At 32.4% G+C, this 10974-nt stretch overlaps 1 protein-coding gene, 1 long non-coding RNA gene and 1 other non-coding gene across 5 annotated transcripts; 1 reads left to right on the top strand and 2 right to left on the bottom strand.

Annotated features, from left to right (window-relative positions):
• On the bottom strand, positions 217 to 290 carry TRNAI-AAU. Its single transcript has one exon. It is a non-coding gene; the product is annotated as a tRNA-Ile (tRNA).
• LOC109325614 (glutamate receptor 3.4-like) lies at positions 1934 to 7193 on the top strand. Of its 3 annotated transcripts, XM_019558072.1 has the most exons (7): positions 1934 to 2311; positions 2403 to 2798; positions 3358 to 4703; positions 4900 to 5177; positions 5701 to 5732; positions 5846 to 6255; positions 6546 to 7193. In XM_019558072.1, the coding sequence occupies exons 2-7, from the start codon at positions 2462 to 2464 to the stop codon at positions 6981 to 6983; spliced, it is 2841 nt and encodes a 946-aa protein (XP_019413617.1). In that variant the 5' UTR covers positions 1934 to 2311; positions 2403 to 2461; the 3' UTR covers positions 6984 to 7193. The 3 variants fall into 3 exon arrangements, with proteins under 3 accessions (XP_019413617.1, XP_019413618.1, XP_019413619.1); XM_019558073.1 differs by lacking the exon at positions 1934 to 2311 and having other exon boundaries at positions 2368 to 2798; XM_019558074.1 differs by lacking the exon at positions 1934 to 2311 and having other exon boundaries at positions 2686 to 2798; positions 3366 to 4703.
• On the bottom strand, positions 5192 to 5851 carry LOC109325616. The gene is made up of 2 exons (XR_002105168.1): positions 5652 to 5851; positions 5192 to 5393 (listed from the first exon to the last, which is right to left on the bottom strand). It is a non-coding gene; the product is annotated as an uncharacterized LOC109325616 (long non-coding RNA).

The raw sequence follows: 10974 nt of genomic DNA, 5'->3' as shown, positions 1-10974 counted from the left end.
ACTACTTTTTTCTGAAGCCAGGAATGTGCTCTAGCTTAGTCAGGATGGAATTAATAAAAACCAATGTTGAGAGGATGTAGAATTTGAAACATATATTATGTGCACTTTGCTCCTGTTTAACAGCTATTATCCCATGCTAATTTACCAGCGAATTTTATTTTATTTTATTTGGGGTGAATATGTCTTTTCACATTTAATGAATAAAAATGTATTAAATGGCCCATGCAGGTCTCGAACCTGCGACCTTCGCGTTATTAGCACGACGCTCTAACCAACTGAGCTAATGGGCCAGTTGTTAATTTTTCAACCTTCATAAATTTTATTATATTCCTACAGTTGTTGAGGCCCTATGTCCTATACTCAGATAGGACCTTTGATGCAACAATTTATCAAAACTAATCAAAGCAAATATACTAGATTCAGTATATAAAATATTTGATTATGCAGTCCAATGATGATGATGCATCACTTTGGAATATTGATTTCATTCTATCATAACTGAATGCTAATTCTTCTACTTTATATTTGATTTTTTTATGTTAAAAATAATGGTTTACATGTGGCAACAAATCTTCATTGAAGTTAAATTGTTGATCATTTATATTTGATAAGATGGATAAAAAAATAAATGCTAGTTGATTTTATTTTATTTTTGTTTTAAGCAGCTAAATGATTTGATTATACATATTTTGATATTTAATTATTCACCTTAGAGATAAATGCTAAGATAACGCCTATTCATACAGGCTTGAATCAAAGATGATAAGTAGTAAAAATAGAAACACAATAGAAACTTAAACCTACATTTTTGTTTTTATGAGATCTTTTCTCCAAAGAGCTTCCATGTTCAGCTTGGTTACTATTATATATTTTTTTTTGTTTTTTTCAGCTTTATCCATCCATTCTATAAAAAAAACTATCCACTCATACAAGATTAGAGGTATAAATGAGATAAGTCAAGTCAAACATTTGAAATTAAAATCTGACTTATCAAATAAAAAATCTTAATTATGACATTTATTTAAGCAACCCAAGTTTAAAGCTTAAATTTGACTTTGTCATATGATTGAGCTTGAATTATTATCTCATTTAAAGTTAGCTAATTTAATATTATGTATATATTTTGACTTACATATAGTACAAATTTAATTAAGATATACAAATTCGAAATCAGTGTGACACAGTGGGTGTATCTAAAATTGTAATTTTGGCTTCTCTCTTCTCTATTATTCCATTCTCTATCCTTCTTTCAGGGATTTAAGTGTATATGATATTGTAAGTAATTTTTATACTGTCAACATATCATCCACAATTTTATCTGTTAATTATTATTAACTTTCAAACAAAAGTAGTATAAATTAATTATGAACAATGGATCAATGGTGTAAAAAACTTTACATTATCCATCCTTAAATTTTAAACTCTTCTTTTAAAATGCCCTTAAAATATCAATAAAAGTAAGGCACAAACTGAAACTCATGTTCCACACTTCACTGGGGTCCACGTATGGACATACTTCAATTCTGTAAATTTACACATGCATACTTGTAACTTGTGACAAGGTTCCACTAACCCAATCCTCTAATAATGATGCTTCATATTTCTCGTGGCTTGAATTCAATTCAACTTTGCAATATTACAAATACACTCGTGGAAAATGAGGAGCATGGGACATCCAAAATCTATAGTATTCACTACTGGTATTTTAGTAATTTAACATGTCCAATGATTCATGTGGAATCTTAAAGAATATCTCATCAATTCATAACTACAACTGAAAGTGCTGAAAATGAAATGAAGAAAAATATGCTAGAAAGAGAGTGAATGATTATTTTCTTGAACTTAAAACACAGTAACTTCGTTTCTTAGTTGGTTATGTCATTTTGTTCAAGTAAAACAATTTTCAAAGTTTGGTCTTTAGGTAATCTCAGATACTCTATCTTCCTTACTTGTTCTCTAGTTTTATGCTACATATTATATTACTTTTTTTCATATAATAATATTAGACATGTGGGTTTATTCTCACCAAGAAAACCAACCTTATTTATATGGTTCAAGTGGCTTCTCTTTAGTGATTCCAAGTTTTATTGGGTTATGATAATAAACTAATATTTATATTGAGAATCAACCAAAGTAAGGGTATGCTCATAGCATATGTTTTATTCACATGGGTAAGAGGGTATCAAAGTTTGGAATCGAAGTTGTGAATAGCGTGGGTTGTTGTTTTTTAGTGTTGACTGTTAAATTCTAGTTTTCTGGGGTTATTTTTATGCTTCAATTAGTTCTCATAGTTCTTAGAATCTTTGTACTTGTGGGTTTTTTCTTCTTTATCCAACTTTGATGATGCTTGTTTTCTATTCTTCTTATTTGTGCTGCTTCTGAAATGGTTTTGTACTTCACAGGTGCTTTTTGAGTTCTCTTAGTATTAGATGAAGAATTGTAGCTGAAAATTGCAAAATTTATGAGCTTTTTTCTCAAAGTGAAAGACCCTCTTGGAAGCATGGTTAAGGGCAGAATATTACTGCTCTTGGTTTTTGGCTTGTGGATTTCCACAGAAGGTGTGGGGATGAAAGAAACTTCACCATCTAGCACTGTGAATTCTACTGTTTCTTCAAGACCCAAGGTTGTTAAAATTGGAGCCTTGTTTACTTATAATTCTGTCATTGGAAGGTCAGCTAAACCAGCAATTATAGCTGCTGTTAAGGATGTTAACTCTAATAGGAATGTTCTCCCTGGCATTGAACTGCAAGTTATTTTACGCGATACAAATTGCAGTGGATTTCTTGGCACAGTGGAAGGTATTTGCAAAATTTGATATTTAATTAGCTACAAGCTATTGTTTCTTTGTTGAATTGGAAAAAACCCCATCTATGTAAGGCCTTACTGTTTGAGGTTAAGATATCGTGATTAGCGGACTAAGCAAAGAACCACATAAGTAGACTTGATACCGCATCTTGACCCAAAACTCTAAGGTATTAGACTAATGAGTCAATCCACTTATATGTTCCTCACTTTGCCTATTTCATCTAGACATGGGACTTATTTCATTCACTTGGATTCTAACACACAAAAAAGACAATCAATTATAGTAGGACTCATCATTATTTAAATAAACTTCATTGATTTTATTTATTTCTCTCTATCTCTCATGAATAGGATGTTAGTAAGTAACATGAGAGATCCATGTGTCAAATTTATCAAGCACAACTTGGTTTACTTTTTTCTGGATTTTCAAATTTATTACTTTGCTAAGTTTGCTTCTCAATTTTATAATAAGCTACAGTCTTGTATATAATCAAATTCTGATTCGAGGGATAAAGAAGTAAACAAGCTTGATCAATGTTGTCGATGATGTAGCTCTTCAGTTGATGGAGAATGAAGTGGTTGCTGCTGTTGGTCCACAATCCTCGGGAATAGCTCATGTCATTTCGCATGTGGCTAATGAGCTCCATGTACCTCTTCTATCATTTGGGGCAACTGACCCAACTCTATCCGCATTGCAATACCCATATTTTATTCGGACAACTCAGAGTGACTACTATCAGATGAATGCAATTGTGGAATTTATTGAGTATCACAGGTGGAGGGAGGTCATTGCCATATTTGTAGATGATGATAATGGAAGGAATGGAGTTTCTGCATTAGGCGATGCACTATCAAAGAAACGTGCCAAGATCTCTTACAAGGCTGCACTCTCTCCTGAAGCTTCACAGAGTGATATCAGCAACTTGTTAAATGAAGTAAACTTAATGGAGTCGAGGATTTATGTTCTTCATGTTAATCCTGATTCTGGTTTGGCAATTTTCTCCATTGCGAAGAAGCTGCAAATGATGAGCAGTGGCTATGTTTGGATTGCAACAGATTGGCTTCCTTCAATGCTGGATTCAATAGTGTCAGCTCATACAGGCACAATGAATATTTTACAAGGGGTTGTGGCTTTCCGTCATCACATTCCTGATACTGATCTGAAGAAGAGTTTTATCTCTAGGCTGAAAAGCATTAAAGACAAGGAAACTGAAAGCTTCAATTCTTATGCATTTTATGCATATGATTCTGTTTGGTTAGCAGCTCATGCCATAGACGTGTTTCTCAACGAAGGTGGGAATATATCTTTCTCTAGTGACCCTAGATTGCACGACACGAAAGGAAGCATGCTGAATTTAGCAGCACTTCGCACTTTTGATGGAGGTGATCAGTTTCTCCATACAATTTTGAGAATGAACTTTACTGGTTTGAGTGGTCAGATTGAGTTTGACACAGATAAGAATTTAATTCATCCAGCATATGATATTCTAAATATTGCTGGAACTGGATTGCGTACAATTGGTTATTGGTCTAATCACTCTGGTCTTTCAGTATTAGCTCCTGAAACATTGTACACGAAAAAATCATCCAACACTTCTTCAACAAGCAATCAAAAGCTGAGCAGTGTGATATGGCCTGGAGATGCTACAACAACACCTAAGGGATGGGTATTTCCTAACAATGGTAAGCCACTGCGAATAGCAGTGCCAAACCGAGTAAGTTACAAGGAGTTTGTTGCTAAAGACAATAACCCACCAGGGGTACAAGGCTTTTGCATTGATGTCTTTGAAGCAGCCATAAACTTATTGCCTTATCCTGTCCCACGACAATATATGCTATATGGAAATGGTGATCGGAATCCTAACTATAACGACCTTGTGGATCAAGTTGCACAAAATGTGAGTTTCAAAGTCATATGTCAGCATTCACTTTGTATGGTAGCTATAGATATGACTGTTTTTTATATGTAGTTTCTATAAAGACCGACTTATTGTTGAGTATCTGATTTCTATTGGTGACTCAAACGACATTAAGAACTCTGCTACGCTGTTCAATTTCTGGTACTTATGTTAATTTGCTGCTTTCTTTGTTCAGAACTATGATGCAGCTGTTGGAGATGTTACAATTGTGACAAACAGGACTAGATATGTGGATTTTACTCAACCTTTCATGGGATCAGGGCTTGTTGTTGTTGTTCCGGTCAAGGAGGAGAAATCAAGCCCTTGGGCTTTCCTTAAGCCATTCACTGCTCAAATGTGGTGTGTCACTGGTGCTTTCTTTCTTTTTGTGGGAACCGTGGTGTGGATTCTTGAGCACCGATTCAATCCAGAATTCCGTGGTTCACCAAGGAAACAACTTATAACAGTCTTTTGGTTAGTATGTTTTGACCATTTGAAAGCTTTTTTTATCTGATTTTTTTCTAAGATGATAAATGCCCCTTTGTGATGGACTTGGTTTTGACCATGGGATTGCAGGACTTTGGTTTAATATAGTAGAGCATGTCTTCTAATCAATAAATGTGCCTGTCTATGAATAAATATGTCTATCTATGAATAAATATGCTTCTCTATCTGAATTTTCTGCCTCAGCTCTCTAGGCCTAAGGGTGCCTTTGATACAAGGAACAATATTGGACAATTTAAGTGTGTCAGACAAAGTTTTGTCCCCTCTTTCAATGGGGGACAAAAGATACGACTTTTTTATTGTCCAACGAGGAGGTTTTAGTCCAGTCCTGAAGCCAATTTAAAAATTAGAAAGGACAAAATATTTTGTGTTGTGTTCCTCATTTTGTAGAAATTCAAGTGCACCTTAGTCTTCTTTTTTAGCTTCAGTAGGTGCATGGCTTACATTAACATTAAGTCAGATATTTATGTTGAGATTTGTTCCTATTTTGCAGGTTTAGTCTCTCAACCATGTTTTTCGCACACAGTACGTACTGATATTCTCATTCACACCTTTTCAATTTTTAACTGCAACCATCCTTATTTTATATGGTACATGGTGAAATTCTGTGACTTGTTCGCTCTTTTGACCTATGACAGGAGAGAATACTGTGAGTACTCTTGGTAGATTGGTGCTGATCATATGGCTTTTTGTGGTGTTAATTATCAATTCAAGCTACACAGCTAGCTTGACATCCATCCTCACGGTGCAGCAATTGTCATCACAAATCGAAGGAATAGACGGCTTGATCTCAAGTACTCAACCAATTGGAATTCAAGATGGGTCATTCGCACGGAAGTATCTTATAGAGGAACTCCATATTGCTGAATCAAGGATAGTAACTTTGAAAAACATGCAAGGTTATATAGATGCCCTTCAGCGTGGACCGAAATATGGAGGGGTTGTCGCTGTCGTTGATGAGCTTCCTTATATTGAGACCTTGATGTCCAGCACTGATTGTAAGTTCCGAACCGTTGGACAGGAATTCACTAAAAGTGGCTGGGGATTTGTAAGTATCTCAATTTGCATGTTGGTGGTACAGGATTCTAAATTTCGTTTTCATAAAACACTACACATTTGGAAGCTCTCTGTATAGAAGAAAATTACTTAACAAAATGGTGATCTAAATATGTTTTATGATGTTTTTTCAATCACACTTTCTAAATGGTTTGTGCTCTAAAGTTCATACATGAATCTTATACTAAAGTGAGTTTATTATGTCTATATCTTTGGTATAAAGATTTTAGGAAGGTTCTAAACATATATACATTGTTCTCATGTTTTTCGCCCTTATAACAGGCATTTCAAAGGGACTCTCCCCTTGCAGTTGATTTATCAACAGCCATTCTTCAACTCTCTGAGAATGGTGATCTTCAAAGGATGCATGACAAATGGCTTAAGAAAATGGAGTGTTCAACCAATGATGTTGATTCAAATAAACTATCTTTGAGAAGCTTTTGGGGCCTCTTTCTCATATGTGGCATTGTATGTGTCCTTTCACTAATTATATTCTTTGTTAGAGTGTTCTTCCAATATACTATGTTCACTCCAGAGGCTGAAGAGGGTCATGAAATTCAACCAACCAAGTATAGAAGAACATCCAAAACTCAAAGCTTCAAGGACTTGATTGTTTTTGTAGATAAAAAGGAAAAAGAAATTAAAGAGATACTTAGGGAAAAGAGTAAGAAAAGGAGACGTAGCAAGAGTTTGGATGGGATTTCAAATTTATCCACCTAAGTAACACTGCATTTTGGTTGGTATATTATTTTGTTTTTCTCTTTTTGGCTACCATTGTAAGAGTATTGGCACAAATTTTTATGCAATAACGTATGTATATTTCTTTCTTATTGGCAATGAAATAGTGACTTCAAAAATGTCATTAACATAGTATACAAAAGGAACATAGAATCTTGGTTTAATTTTCCAGTCATATTCATTGGATTTAATCAATTATGTGCCTTTTTTTTAGAGAAAGCAGGATATGAGAAAGTCACCATAACCTCAATCACCTTATGAGTGTAATATTTATTTACTATCCGTGTAAAGATTTATACATAATCAATATAGCATTAGCCTTTTGTTTGATTTTTTTTCAAAGAGCCAATAATAATTAAATATAAATAATAATTAATGCAGTGATAGCGTAAAAATTTTACATTGTCAGTAGTGTATGCATCTTTTAAAATATGAAAAGAATGCATTAAAGCATCCAATTTATGCCTTTAAAATATGAAAAGAAAGCATCAAATTTATGCTTAGGCTACGTAGCAATCACAATCACTTTAGAGGCCCGTTCCTCTTTCTAATTTCATGTTTTCTCAATGTAAACTATAAACTAAGAGTTAGGCTGATTAAAATAGTTCTTAGGAATATGTTCATCAAACACCATACTTCACTACATTTTTTTTCGATGAACACCATACTTCACTACATTACATTACACTTTATTTGCTTTGGTCAAAAATAAAAAACTGTGTAATGGAAAGTGTGTGTTTTATTTTTTGATTTAAAAAGTAGTATAAAAATGTGTAATGAAAGTGATGTGAATCTCTAAAACTACTCATATAATTGCATTACAGAATCTGCAAAATTATCTCTAAAACTACTCATATAATTGAGTTAGCCCTTATAACTGTAAATGTTTTCGACTTGGACAGGATTGCCTCTGCGATAATACCTGTGGGAAACCAAAAAAAATACTATCACTACATGAAGTCGCTCGTTAGTTACAAAATTGAAAATGATTCATCATCATAACTCAAAGCCAAAGGGACCATTCCACATGTTTTCCCATGGTAACACGTGTTCAATATATGCATGATGCACGTTGCCTTGTTTCTCAAAAGTGACTTTGCATATGAATATCCTCAGTTAGGAGGCAATCTTAGTATTTGTCGTTGAATTATATATTTAGATGCATGCAACTTGCAAAGAATCCTATCAATTAGGTAGAATTCTCCAAGAACTCAAATATTTTATCTAATCCAAATTACTTATAACATTTGGGTAGAATTCAATTTGATCTAAAGAGAGGGTTATCCAAGTGAATATAAAAGTTTATTGGACAATACATTATCAAACATAATGATAGAGATTGGAGATATAAATTAAATGGAAAGTTAGAAATGGGAAGATAATGTTTAGTAGTATCTTTTTCGTATAAGTGACGAATAAATCTTAGTATAGAGGTAAATATTTGGGATTATACCATACTCCAAATAATTAAATTTAGGTATTTAGACCAATCATACAAGACAATGAGGGAATTGACAGAGATGTGAACCATATGATTCAAGTAGGATGGATGAAATGACATAGTGCTTCAAATATCATTCATGATAAAAATTATCACTCAAGCTTAAGACAGATTTTACCGCACAACTATAATACCTGCAATATTATATGAAACTACATGTTTGGCGATTAAATATTAACAAGAGATTAAACCACATGTAGCATAGATGATAATGTAGTTTTGGATAAATGGACACACTAAAGAAGATATGGTCATAAATGAATACATCATAGAGAAAGTTGGAGTAACTCATATTATAGAAAAGATTGTAGAATCGTGTCTTAGGTAGTTTGGACACGTGTAGATGAGAACACTAGAAGCTCCATAAGCATAGCGTATCAAATCACTACGCCAGAATAGCAAAACAACATCGCTTAAAATTGTCATTTAACAGCGCTTTTGTGGCGCTTTCTATGTGAGCGCAATAGTACAAATTGTCATTCAACATCGCTTTTTATAGCACTGTACAAAGTAGACATTTAACAGCACTTACTGAAGCAAACGCTCTTAAATGTCTACTTTCTAAGTAAGACAATATATCTCAGACATTCTATCGAACACATGACAAACATGTTCAACTCCACCATATTTACAATAGATTTGTTAAATCACCAACCACTTCAGTTACATTCAACCTTAACAGATTCCAATATTATAAAATAACATATGGGTAATGAGATCTTACGAAAATTGTTCATTCTTTCTCCTCCAATGTTAACCATAGCCAAAAACCTAGAACACTATAGTTGCATAACTTCACAACAAATAAAGATTACACTATTAGTAAAGAGAAAAATAAATGAGCTAAAATAAGATAATGATTTATCTTATGCTTGAAAAGAAAAAGAAAAAATCGATAACTTCACCATAGTTGCATAACTTTACAACAAATAAATATTACACTATTAATGAAGAGAAAAACAAATGAACTAAAATAAGATAATGATTTACCTTACGCTTGAAAAGAAAAACAAAAAATGGATAACTTCACCATAACTGTATAACTTCACAACAAATAAAGATCACACTATTAGTAAAGAGAGAAATAAATGAGCTAAAATAAGATAACGATTTACCTTATGCTTGAAGAGAAAAACCAAAAATCGATAACTGGTTTAAAGAGAGAAACTAAAAACAAAAGAGAAAAAAAGTAAGTTATGGAGAAGAAGAAAAAGAAGAAAAGTAAGTGAAATAATAAACTGAGTAACATGTATTATTGTGTAAGATTTTGTTTTTTAATTTGAAAAGATCTCGCTCACTAAAACAAGCGTTAAATGTATGACCTCTTTAACAACGATTGCTTTAATAAGCGTCGTTAAAGATAACAATGTTTTCCTCAATAAGCGTCGTTAAAGATAACACTTTTAACAACGCTTATTGAAAGTGTTGTTAAATATATGAAGTATGACCTTTAACAGCTTTAACAAAGTTTGTTTCAATAAGCGTTGTTAAAGATAAGACATTTAACAATGTTTGCTTCGATAAGCGTTGTTAAATATAGCACATTTAACAGTGCTTGTTTCAATAAGTATTATAAAAGATAACACTTTTAACATCGTTTGCTTCAATAAGTAATGTTAAATATAACACTTTTAATGGCGCTTATTGAAGAAGTGTTGTTAAATATATGAAGTATGACCTTTTACAGCGCTTGCTTCAATAAGCACTATTAAAGATAACACATTTAACATCGTTTTCTTCAATAAGCGGTGTTAAATATAACACGTTTAACGATGCTTATTGAAGAAATGTTGTTAAATATATGAAGTATAACCTTTAATAGCGCTTATTGAAGCAAACATTGTTAAAGATAACAAAAGATAACATCTTTAACAACGCTTTCTTCAAGAAGTACTATTAATTCTCTTATGCCTTATGTTTAACGGCGTTCAACATATAAGCATTGTTAAATGAGCGTTGTTAAATATCAATTATGGCATAGTGAATAGATCCTAGTTCAATTCTTATAGGAAGAGGGAGACCACAAAAATCATAAGCGAAATGATTAAGAATTAGTGATTAATGATTTGTCAATAATATAATATTATGGTGCAGTTCAATTCATATAATGAATTTAGTATAGTGAAATAAAAATTTGATTGTCTTGGTTGTTGAAGCTAAATTAGTATTTATTTAGCTTTTGTTTAAACAATGACAAATGTCCTTTCTTGAATGTGAAGTTAAGTTAAACTTATTTTCTAACAAAAAAAAATTAGGAACTTTATTTATATATAAACCAACTCCTCTTTAAATATTTAAAAGAGGTTTCCTTCTATTATGTTTTCTAAGCAATTTTGTAAGATAGAAAAATGTATGCATCAATAGGGTTAAAGTTTTTTATATTGTAAGTGCAATTTATTTTCAATTATTATTGACTCTTCAAGAAAAATATATAAATAAATAGTAGATAATGCACTAATTATATATAAATTT

Source organism: Lupinus angustifolius, chromosome LG13 (genome assembly GCF_001865875.1).
Source record: "Lupinus angustifolius cultivar Tanjil chromosome LG13, LupAngTanjil_v1.0, whole genome shotgun sequence".
Taxonomy (NCBI): domain Eukaryota; kingdom Viridiplantae; phylum Streptophyta; class Magnoliopsida; order Fabales; family Fabaceae; genus Lupinus; species Lupinus angustifolius.
Note: the sequence above shows the minus strand (reverse complement) of the source record. Positions and strands in the feature narration are given on the sequence as shown.